Below are 12948 nucleotides of genomic sequence, written 5' to 3' on the forward strand. Positions count from 1 at the left end.
TCAAGCTCCAATGTTCAAAATGGCCAGGCAGTCAGGGTGTGACTGTACACTACTTCATCTAAATCCTGGCCGGCTGCAAAACTTCGGTCTCCCAGTTACATCACATAAAAGCAGCGGTAGAAACTAACAGTTTAATTCCACTAGTCCTTATAATGCTAATATATAGCAAAACCCTTAAAAAGGGCAAATTTCTACAAGTCCTTAGGATACCTTAACCATTGGGCAGTTTGGCAAGGACTATAGGACTAGTGCCAATTTCTAATGCTGAAAAGAAAAACCCTGGTAGGGTAGTAGATTTGTTATACTGTTTGTGGGAAACACAATCCTTGCATCTAAACCATCATCAGTTTCCGGACGTGTTAACCCACAAGAATATATTCCCACATATATTCATGCCGCCAAGGATTGGGAATCGAAGTACCGTATTCGACGTAATAAGCACCCCGCTCTAACAAGCCCCCACGGCGATATTTGCTGATATATTGGCTAGTGAACAATCCCAATAAGCACTCATTCAGATTGATCAATGTTGATTATTTATTCGCGTATAATACGCACTCGTGTGTTATATGCATTCTTAATTATGGGCAAATAAATTCTGGAAAATTTTATCTGTCGCATATAAACATTTCAGTGTGTCAGCATAAACCACGAAATTTATCTTTCAACTCTCTTTTTTCCACCAAAATAACATTCTAATAAGAGCCCCCTATTTCTAATTTTGAGAGCGCCCTGGGCGCTTATTACGTCGAATACGGTATGTGTAATGTTTGTTAAATGAAATATGATATCTGGGAAGTTTGGAGTCGGATGTATTTTGACAACGTAACTGTGTTGTTTGTACTTTAACAACAAGGAGTTTAAACTAAAGTTCCAGAACCGAACAGTTCCAGGGGAGCAGATAGCCTGGAGGGCGTTTCTGTATTACAGTTGATCACAGTTCTTGGACTTCTGTTTGTCCTGTGTGCTATACTGTGCTTACATTATCGACTTAAGAAACAAAACAAAGCACAGCCATCACATATCATAACTGAAATTTTGTTCAGCGTGTCTTTGCATCATACTTTCTGTATCATAGGGAAACACTGTGAGGAGCTATTGAGACTTTATAGTCAAACATTTTTCTTATTGCGACGTTCATTGGCCAGATTATATATCTTCATCAGATCACAAACAGTATCATATTGATTCGTTGTTATGCTTCGTCTGCCAATTTTCTGTTTTGTTTATTTGACTGATTGACTTTTGCCATTGACTTGGGTCACATTTCTTGGGTCCAAGTCATTGACCTGGATACAGCTTTTAGTGTCAAAAGCACTGTTACAGAGATACCTGTCCAATTACAAAACTGAACACTTCCAGCTCATGTTTTGTCAGAGATGACTGACAGAGGGATCATGTGGTCACAATGGCTGCCAGGCAAACTTTATTAGTGTGATGGCTGTCCGATCGCAAGAAAAAAAATTATCTGCTGATAAATTCTTAAACTTAGGTTCAAGAACCGAAAAGTCCCAGGGGAACAGCTGGGCTGGAGGGCGTTTATAATTCCAGCTGATCACAGTTCTTGGACTAGTGAGCTTGTCCTGGGAGATTTAACATAATGCTTGGTTCCTCGGTTCTGACATTTTTCATTTGTTTCCATATAAGCAGTCTGTGGTTTCAACAATTAGCCCAAAGCCCAAGTCAAGTAAAATATCTTTTGGTGAAGTATGCTTTGCTAGTAATCACCATCACCAATACTCAATTACGTTTGAGTTGCATGGTACAAATATGCATGTAAAAGTGTTTTCCAAAACAACAGCATTGTAAAGACAACAACCTTAAGAGAAAGATTTGGGTCCAGCAGACTCAAAACTTTTCCATGGTGATTGCACAAGTGATAGATGTATTCTTAACTGAAGGGTACTTGCGTAACAATCAGATTGTTTTGAAAGATCATTATATAACATATATCTTTAGGCAACAAAAATACTGAATTGATCATCAAAATTACCATAGTACACACATACACCATTTTCGTCTACAACATTGTTACAAATAACAGCATTATGGTCACTATTGGGGCTGTGATAGTATTGTGATAGTCGTCAACAATTGCAAAAGTATTGCGATAGTATTAAACCTACTTTGAGGCTTGATCATATTGTCAATCAATGTCACAGAAATGAATAAAGTATTGCCGACAATGTCAAAGTAATTCAAATCTGAAATTATCATAATCGTTGCTAGTCAACGCGGTAGGTTTAAAGCTCGACTGTAAAAACTGAGTTTTCTTACGCATAATGATGTCTGATTTACAACTAACTGGGACTACTGAAACTATTGATTGTTAGGCATACTATTGACAAACTATTGGCATTCAATGCCTATAAATATAGTACAATCGCAGGGTAAACAATTGCCATACATTGATAGTTTGATATATCGTTAAACTCCTCGTAGTCAGTCTGGACGTTGTGAAGGTTCCATGTCAATCTGATGGTTGCCAGCACTTACACCTCAAAGCGAGTTTGGACAAGTTTGATGTAGTTTAAGCATCGATTGTATAACAGGTATATTAATTTGTCTGTAGACAGCAGAATGTCTGTCAGTATAACACTGTCTCATACTAACTGCCTTATTTCAACAAGGAATCTTGCATGTCATGAATACGGAACTGAAAGGGTCTCAGTGTTACTATACATTTATCAAACAGCTTGGGTTCCATACAGATTTCTAACTTGATATTTAAATCTATCTTCGATAAAATGGGAGACAGAATGTTTTTAAACATTATGAGGCACATTCCAGTCCCAGACACTTCTCTCAGTCTTCAGAGTTGTTGGTTTCTTCCCTGTGATGTTTACAGACTACCTGTTTCAGAGAGGTCTGTCAGGTTTACAAGACAAAACCTCCCTGAATGTTTCTGTCAGAGAGGACTGTAATAGGGATCTGGTGGTCACAATGGCTGCCAGGTAAATGTTTTTAGTGTGGATGGCTGTTTGATCACCTGAAGTTTTGTCAAGATAAGAGAAGAGGGGGCATACATGATCCTCCAACGCAGGACACATGAAGCAGCGTTAGAAATTGGCACTAGTCCTGTAGTCCTTGCCAAACTGGCCAATGGTTAAGGCATCATCAACTAGTAGAAATTGGCCCATTTCAAGGGTTTTGCTATATGTTATCATTATAAGGACTAGTGAACTAGTAGGGGAGGACATGAAGCACAAAACCCTGCTGCAGGAGAGGACATGAAGCACTAAACCCTGCAGTAGGAGAGGGCATGAAGCACTAAACCATGCAGTAGGAGAGGGCATGAAGCACTAAACCCTGCAGTAGGAGAGGGCATGAAGCACTAAACCATGCAGTAGGAGAGGGCATGAAGCACTAAACCCTGCAGTAGGAGAGGGCATGAAGCACTAAACCCTGCTGCAGGAGAGGACATGAAGCACTAAACCCTGCTGCAGGAGAGGACATGAAGCACTAAACCCTGCAGTAGGAGAGGGCATGAAGCACTAAACCATGCAGTAGGATGGGGCATGAAGCACTAAACCCTGCAGTAGGAGAGGGCATGAAGCACTAACCTCCACAGAGAGATGACACAATGTAACCGAGACAGAGGATACAATGTAACCGAGACAGAGGGCACAATGTAACCGAGACAGAGGGCACAATGTAACCGAGACAGAGGGCACAATGTAACCGAGACACAGGGCACAATGTAACCGAGACACAGGGCACAATGTAACCGAGACACAGGGCACAATGTAACCGAGACACAGGGCACAATGTAACCGAGACAGAGGGCACAATGTAACCGAGACACAGGGCACAATGTAACCGAGACAGAGGGCACAATGTTACTAAGAGAGAAGGCACAATATAACTTACCTCTGCATCAGCAGCCTTCTTCCGGTGCTTCCCGGAAACCGAGGATGTGGACTGTGAGGCTGCGACATCTCTAGCACCTGCCTTCCCACCTTTCTTTCCAGCGGGATTCACATGACCTTCACCTGTATGTGATCTTCGATTTAGAACTTCGGCTGTCTTTGTTGGAGTCCTGCTGTCAGTGCCAGTTCTGAAACAATGATTTACCAGTCTTAAAATAACCAGCAAGTCTTGTATCAATTCCTGGCCATTATCCTTTAAAGGTTTCAAACCTTCAAACCATCATGTCACATATATCTACAAACCTACTTCGATTCATATCAGGAAACGGTCTTGGATAATTTATCTATCTTCATTTGCCATCTCTAATGGGTCACTGAGCAATTTCTTTCTGAGCGACAGAGCAAGCGATTATATAAGATGCAAGCTGACAGTAACAGTACCATTTCGCATTACCATAATTTCACAGTGACGAGTTAAATATTATTTCCACGCCTAAATGTTATGACCTGACAAGGAAAGGGAAATTAAACCGGAATGAGAAGAGAAATGGACTGTGAAAGGAAGATGTGTCACAGTTCAGAATGTCAAATTTGATCACAAACTCATAAATCATTTACCAAAAATTAAACCATTCCATTCCCCTTGATCCAGGCCACTGCAGAAAGCTTTACTTTCTTAAGACGTGGATTCTCTGCAACATGTTTTTGTAGGCAAGTCAGGGAACTGTCCACAGGCGAGCCCCGAGGAACCGCAGTAATGCTATTTCCCCCTCACACAAGTGCGGAAAAAAATCAATAGTACTCAGATCTTACTGCAGTGGACTACGGCATAATGAGGCGGCGGTATACGGCACGGTGCTGAGTCACCGACGCACATGGAACATACACGATCTACTATTTATGTCGGCCCATGGAGATCGTCCATATCATACACCTTTAAAATTGCTCCACATACAGTAATGGCGGAGATCCACTTGAAAATTTCTGATACGGCGTAAACCGATATCCGCTCACTCACACAATTCCACTGATATCTTTGGCATCCATCTTTGTGATAAACATTTAAAACATGACACGTTAAATGTTTTAACATTATGTTAACAGCCTCTTTCAAATCGGGGTCCAGTGTTCCTTGAGGGTTTATTTAACAGCATCTGAATCTAGGGACCAACTAAAGCTTATCGGTAATGATAAGGACCCTTTGACATTAAAGGTAGACAGGGTCCACAGTGTGCTGTCCACTTTCAGTCGAGAGTGTTGTTATTCGTTGAGATATCGTCTCGGTGTGGAAGAATAACCAATACCTGCTTAAGTACTATGCCCAAGAAGATTGGACTTTGCAGACATACAAAGTGATATTGAACTCCTTAAATCTGACTTAACAGGACTGCCGATTGGTCAGAGCCATGTCCCCTTTAATGCTTAATTTTGATTGATGTCTTAAACTCAAAATGCATTTCACATTAAAAAATTCACATGCTTTTTCACAAAAATATATGATGACATTGTTCCTTTGGTGGTATATATATTTATAAGCACATTTTATTCATATTTTTTGGCCATGAGGCCAATAGTAGTGACAGGTTTACAAATGATTTTTATTTTTATATATTTTTGATGCAACTTATCATGATGATACTGTTACTTCGCTGACATCAGATGATGATGATGATGATGATGACAATGACGATTCAAACATTTTAATACATAAATGTTCTTTTCTGAGGCAAACACTAACCCTTACATTTCACGACAGCACTCGGACATCTTACAAAAATCTATTTCCAAATGGAAGAACATCCATAGGTTATTGGCGCTACTGGTCTTGTGGTGATTTCCTGTTTCGGTATATAAATCATGAGGTATTACTGTCAATTCTGCCCTCATAGCCTTGCTCTCCTTGCTGATGAGCAAGTGCAAGGTCTCAGGCTTGTTTTGACAGCCTGCTTAATAAGGTTGAACCACCAGCCCCCAGAGTTGATTAGAGCCACATTACTGTGTCACTGCCATCACATGAACTCTCCTTATTTTTACATTATGAAGAATTCATAAGATGCTCAAAGATTCCCATCTGGCAATTTCATTTCGCTGAGCTTGTGTTTTTCTACAAAACAGAGATTTTTAATATTCTGAATCTAAGTTTATTTATTTTTGGCCAAGAAACCAATTAGTCAAGTGTTTATGAAAATATAAATTCCAATGCAGAATCTCGTTTTCTCTCAAATACTTTTTAAATTCATATAACATTTTCTATTAGTGACTTTCAATGATCTATCCTGACCCAAGAGTTCCTCAAGTTAAATATGAAAATGGTCTCAATATTAACTGTGTTTTCTGCTCAAAGTACTCTCTAAATATTTCATTGCCAGGGGCAGAAATTAGCACAAGTCGGCTAACACGAACATGTTTGCATAATGCCGAGTACTGTCCCCTGAGGAATAGAAGATCTTCAGGATGTGGGGTTTGTTTCAATATTCAGTAGGGCCGCCATTGCATGTCTTCATGATGTCTTGATACACAAATTCTATTTTAATTGTGCCTGATTTCTTTGTTGTTTAATGCTGCAGTCAGCAATATTCCAGCTTTTTATCCATGGCCTGAAAATTATCGAGTCTGGACCAGACAATCCAGGGATTGATTTTGTAAGATGACACGCAACCAACCAAATCACCAGGTCTGACCCACAGGGTTTCAGATCGGTTCATTCCAGAATGTCCTGAAGGTATTTTTCAATCCTGGTGAAGGTATAGAGTGAGTGAGTGAGTGAGTGAGTGAGGATTTACGCCACTTTTAGCAATATTCCAGCAATATCATGGCTTCAAAAATGGGCTTCACGCATTGTACCCATGTCGGAAATCGAACCCAGGTCTTCAGCATGACAAGCAAACGCATTAACCACTAGGCTACCCGACCGCCCCTGATGGCATAGAAGAATGTCCTGTCCAAATTTGCTAAAACCATGAAAATGTCCAATGACATTATCTTCACAAAAATCCCTGGATCACACGATCCATCATGTTGCCTGTTAAGACCATCATAGGCTGCTGGGGACCAATTCAAACCTGGACTCTGCACAGAGATATAAAGCCTTGATATTATATCATAAGGTCTTGCAAATAACATCAAAAACAAAATTCAAAGTGTGATGGCATATCAGAGTTCAAGATTATGTTAGTTTGTTGTTTAACGCCTCACTCAGCAATATTCCAGCTCTATGACAGCAGTCTGTAAATAACTGAGTCTGGATCAGACAATCCACTGATTGATATCATGAGCATCGATCAAGGCAATTGGGATACGATGACATGCATAAAACAAGTCAGCATGTTTGATCACAGAAGCCAGTTAGTTGCCTCTTACGACAAGCATAATTGCCTTGTACAGAATGCATGGTTTGCTGAAAACCTTTTCTAACCCGGATCTGCACGGGTAGCGTTCAAAATTAAGCATAAAATGCAAGGGCTCCTTGTTGTTACCAAAAGTCAAAAGTGATGGAATTTATTTTATCATATTCAAATACTATAGCAGTCTTCAAAACTCACGCTTGTCTGCCAGCCCAAATCTACTAAATTGTTCAGAGGACAATTTCAAAATCCAATTACAAAAGTCCTTATAGCGGGCTATAAATCTGAACACGTTCTCAATGCTTCAAATTTTGCTACAAATTGGAACTGAATAAAAACTGACAGAAGATGTAAATATTGTAAACATTTTAGTCTCGTTCAAGCAGGACTAGCCAAAACTTGGAGGACTAGTGAAATATAATGACGTATCCACTGGTCCCCTGCATTAGTCATAAAAAAACCTGCAATTAATTTCCTTGCATATTATCAGTCAGTGGTAGCCACTTAAAAGTCAGATACCGTTTGTCCGACAAAATGGTGGATTCTGACAGCATATCATGTCTGACCTTCTGATTGGTCAATCCTAGTGTTTGAGTGACAGCTACAACAAGTTGATTGCAGAACTACTGCTGTCAAACATGCCAAATGAAGGACTGTTGTCATAGCCACGCAAGGTTAATGATCATAATGTACCAACACAATACATGTACATACACACTGACGGTCGAAACGAATCAAGGCTATCAGCTTTCAAAGCCAGGGTCAGGGAAATATTATCTGAGAAAATAGTGTTTTAAACCCTGGTCTTAACCAGGGTTAGAAATTGACACTAGTCCTGTCATCCTTGCCAAACTGCCCAATAGTTTAGGTATCATAAAAATGAGTAAAAAGTTGTCATTTTTAACGGTTTTGCTATATGTATCACTATAAGGAGTAGTAGACTAAAAATGGGTTCTATCGTAACATAATGAACTTCAAATAGGGATATAACTCAAGTAACTGTTCATCATTCAGCTCATTTCATATCAGTGGGGTTGCAGTCATACATGGAATTCTCTAAGACTCCAAACAATGGCCTTGGCAGGAAAATAATTTCGACAAAAATAATTAGTTTGCTCAATTTTAAAGTTTTTATTTCTTAAATTTAGAGGTATTTTGCATATGTATTCCCAGCATTGCAGCCAATGGGACCATCTACAACTAGGCATTAAACCCTCTTCCTTGTTATCATGTTTATTGGCCGCGATATCAGACAACAGCTTACAAGGCCAGGATGTTTCTTAGAACAAGAAAGACATGAACTGGGAAGGTTTTTAATACTGAATGACATTTGTTGGAGATTTGGGGCAGATTATCACCCTCTGGGCAGGCCTAGACAGCTGTAGAAACTAACAATTTTAGCCCACTAGTCCCTATAATGATAACATATAGCAAAACCCCTAAAAAGGGCAATTTTCTACTAGTCCTTAGGATACCTAACTATTAGGCAGTTTGGCAAGGACTAGTGCCAATTTCTAACAGTGCTTAGATGATGCCTTAATTATGGCCTAAGTTAGAACATATATTCTTAGAAATATTATTTTGCGTAACATGTTTCTGTATGCACATGTCTTTCTTCACAGTATGCGTTAAAACTTTTGAATTTACTAGCTTTAGCATGTCACTTTACATTTTTGAGTAGATTTTCATGTTAACATATATGGATTTTTAATAGCCAAGATTACTAAGCAGAAACATTGTTTACAAGACCAGGGTGAGGTAAACAACGTATCATAAGGCAGTGTGAGATAAAACAACGTAATGCCAAATCAGCATTTTGGGAACTACCCAAACACAATCAGAACTATCAGTTGTACTACTAGTAGTAGATTATTGCAATACACAATACTGAAAGCGTTGGAATGTTGACCTATGATATGTGTAAATATAAACCAGGGCCTCCTTTCCTGATACTATCCTCCTACAACTACACATAGTTCAACACTTCCTGAGCTGAGAGGTTAATCATATATATTATCTCAAACACAATCACAACCTAGGGTAAAGGTTATCATTATGAATACCATATTCGCTGTAATAAGCACCCTGGGCATCCACAAAATTGACAAAGAGGGGTGATTATTAAAACCATACACAATTTAAATTCTTTTCCGAGATTGAGTGGTAGTGACAACCAGTTCAAACATTGATAAAACTAAATATTTTTCATAATAGTTTTGACAACTTGGCAATGACATACCCCTTCTCAGCTACTGTTTTTTGTAATCTATAACAGATGATTTACAAGAAAATTGTTGATTGTCATGTAAAGTTTTGGTCTTTGTTGAGGCACTGACAAAGATTACTTTGAGATTGGCATAGACTTTGGCCAGGGGATGCTTATTGGAGCAGGGTGCTTATTACACCAAACATGGTACATCTATGACATATGGTTATGCTGTAAACCTCAAAACACAGTCGAAATGTGTGTAACTTCAAACTGTGGATTTTGACGTTAATTTAAGGTCAAAATATAGAGCAGTGCAAAAGTTGTTTTGCATGTCAACTGGTGCCAAGTGTACAATACAAATGTCATTTTCTGTAACACCTACAATACTGCACACCAGTGTCAGAAATTCATATTTTTTCAACATGTGCCACAGGGCCCTAAAATTGATTTAAGGTGAGCCCTTTGGAATTTGAATCGCAACAAGAAGAAATACTTTTGATCCATCTTCAAACCCAGTGGATATATTATCATCATCATCATCATCAGCAAGTTAAAGTAGAAAAGACGCTCCTTCCTTCTCTGTGAGATAATACTGCTCAGTTTCTGTATCCCATAGGCAAGCACATTTGTGAACTGACTGTCCTGTTTACTTGTGCGAAAGTACATTTATCATGTACAGTCGTGCCTCGTTTATACGGACACTTGCATCATTTCACAATTCGTCCGTATAAACGAATTTCCGTATAACTGAAACCAGCTTACTTACTGGAAGAGTTACTTCCCTTCAATTATGCAACTCATGACAAAATTCCTTATAATATTGCTTTTATTAATTTCGGTGAAATCGTGTGTGAAGCGATCGGAAGATCGCACAACTCACCGTTATTAACAGCAGCCACGGTCAGAATACCGCTATTGACACCTTGAAACGAACTTTAGTTGACAGAGAATGGATACATATATCATAAATGACATACTTTGACTCGTTAAAAGTCATATTTGTTTTTGTTTGACGATTCTATGTCAACATGAAATTCTCGCATTCACGTGCGCGTGAGCCGAGACGGTGACTGGTCAGACTGGTTCCATGTAAAAAATAATACCCGAGAATAGCAATCAGCTCCTTCGCTTAGGGTTATTATTATTTTAAATATGTTTAGTAAAGGCTGCATATAATTAAGAAAATAATGGAATATATTATTATATAAAAAATAGTTTCAGATACAATTGTTGCCGATCCTTGCATTAAAAATCCTATAAAGTTATATCATTGGGTGTGTCTTGACCGAATCACCGGTCGATTCCAAGAAAACGTGTGTAGAGCTGATTGCTGTTTCCGGCTTAGTTTACGAGAAAATACACGAGGTAATCTTAATCCCTAGATATAAAACAATGCGTCGTAATACGTAATGAAGGTCAACTTTGACCTCTGACCTCCACAGACGCCATATCTATTGAAGGGGATTACATGTACAATAAACAAGCTCGTCTCAAACGTAACTCAGTGTCACTTGGTTAATTGACTTCTCACGAATCAAAGGATTACCACCAGCAGAAGTGTACTGTCCGGATAAGTGAGACAATTTTGTGTGCATTTCAGTGTTTTGTGTGTGAAAATGACCGTCCGGTTCCGGAAACTGAATTTCCGGATATACGGGTAAATCTATATAGTAATTATTTCGTTTTGAATGAAAATCGTCCGGGAACCGAGGTTTCCGGATATCTGAAGTCCGTATAAGCAGGGCACGACTGTAATACATATTACAAGATGATTTGTTAAGTCACAAATAAGGTGACCCCGAGCATGTTCAGGTACAAAGGACTTATTTTACATGTGCCTTAGTCAACTTATCCCAATTGCGTGGATCGATGTTCATCATGCCAATCACTGGATTGTCTGGTCCAGACTTGATTGTATACAGACCGCCGTCATATAGCTGGAATATTGCTGAGTGCGGCGTTAAACAACAAACCAAAAACCAACCAACCTTACAATCTTAACTCTGCCACTGGCAATCTGGGAGAGAAACGATACATCGGTGTACTGGTGTATCTTGTGTTTTCATGCGACGATACGATACCCGATTCATTTTTTCCATATCGATACAAGACAATACATTTGCTGAAATAAATTACTTGCTACTTGGTTAATGACCCCAGTGGTTTTGTCAGTCAAGTATTGCAAAATGTATTGTATTAAGTGTTTTAAGTTCAGTACTAAAAATAGCTGCTACAAATATGTGTCTGTAGCTAGCTTTTTCTTTTCAACCTACTCTGAAAAATTTATTGTCAAGAAATTTCCATGTGTTTTGCTGTTAATATGCCTATCATGATACATATATAGAATACTAAACGAGCTTCCGTGTAATACCAATTTTATGAAACGAGTGAATAGTTGTGGTATCTGACGAGCGAAAGCTGACACCTATATGATCCACGACATAGTCCAATTGAGTTTAACAGAATAATACTTCAAACACGTCAAAAGTTGAAACGTATGAATTTCATACCATACAACGGGTCTACCTTTAGAATTCACAAAATTATCGTAGGGCTAAGACTTTCGCATTTCACATACTTTAACTTAGACCAACGACTGTCGTTGCGCTACAATACGATCGTCTTGTGGAACGGGCCTTGCACCTCAAAGTTTTCAATAACGTCACAATACCCGATGACGTAATTTGTGGAATTTTGATGCAAGATCCATCGGCGAAACAATGTCATGTGACGTCAGCCTAGCAACAAGGTTGCTGGGGTCATCGAGTGTGCATAAGCTCCTCTCAGTGATCTATCAACTCCACACGCAATGTCGTTGAATAAGCCAAGAGATGTTGAGAGCTTTCAATATTTGTTCGTGAAACGTGTTCCGAGAGTACACAAGCACGCGTTTTGGTATTACACAATGTGTAATAAAGCTGTATGTTTATTAAACGGGTGATCTCTTCACGAGCAAGTAATAAATTGCATTATGACCCATGTATCCCGATATGCATCTTATCATGGTTGCTGTATCGTTTCACCTCTTCTGTGAAAAGGGGTATAATCTTGCGTCACAAAGTCCTTCCTTTAATTTAGAACAGTGCAGGTGCACAAGTGTTTAATCTGTCTGGGCCAAAAACTTTTAATCCCACCAGCCTAAACTTGTCTCTTGGCATCAACTTCACTAAACTTGTTCAGCCAAGTGTATTCGACCAAGAGAAATTTTAATTTTACCTAGGTTGACTAGGGGCTAAAGTCACAGACAAAGATTGACTGTTTTCTCCAGAAGGAAAGTTTACTCGACTTCGAAACAATGGCTAAAGTTGCTATTTACTGGCTGCTAAATTCAATCATGTAGCTTTGAGAACAGACCCCTGCAAACACTCAGACAGTGTCTGGGAGTCATTCCTTTCCAAAATTGAACAAAACAGATCTTAAGAAGATTTGAACTGTTTGGTTCAATTTTAAAATAAAGGTATCATTAACGGGAATTATCAATCTCATTAAAATCAGTTCTTTTGCTCTGATACAATACCTCTCTGGG

General features: G+C 38.9%; 1 protein-coding gene across 1 annotated transcript in view; it reads right to left on the reverse strand.

Annotated features, from left to right (window-relative positions):
* The window catches only part of LOC139445683 (uncharacterized), a 180626-nt gene that overhangs the window by 156684 nt on the left and 10994 nt on the right, over positions 1–12948 (reverse strand). Inside the window, exon 2 of the mRNA XM_071226872.1 lies at positions 3871–4057. Coding sequence (XP_071082973.1) covers positions 3871–4057 — 187 coding nt within the window. The remainder of the gene's footprint in view (positions 1–3870; positions 4058–12948) is intronic.

Source organism: Haliotis cracherodii, unplaced genomic scaffold (genome assembly GCF_022045235.1).
Source record: "Haliotis cracherodii isolate W230 unplaced genomic scaffold, xgHalCrac1.p SCAF_6, whole genome shotgun sequence".
Classification (NCBI taxonomy): Eukaryota; Metazoa; Mollusca; class Gastropoda; order Lepetellida; family Haliotidae; genus Haliotis; species Haliotis cracherodii.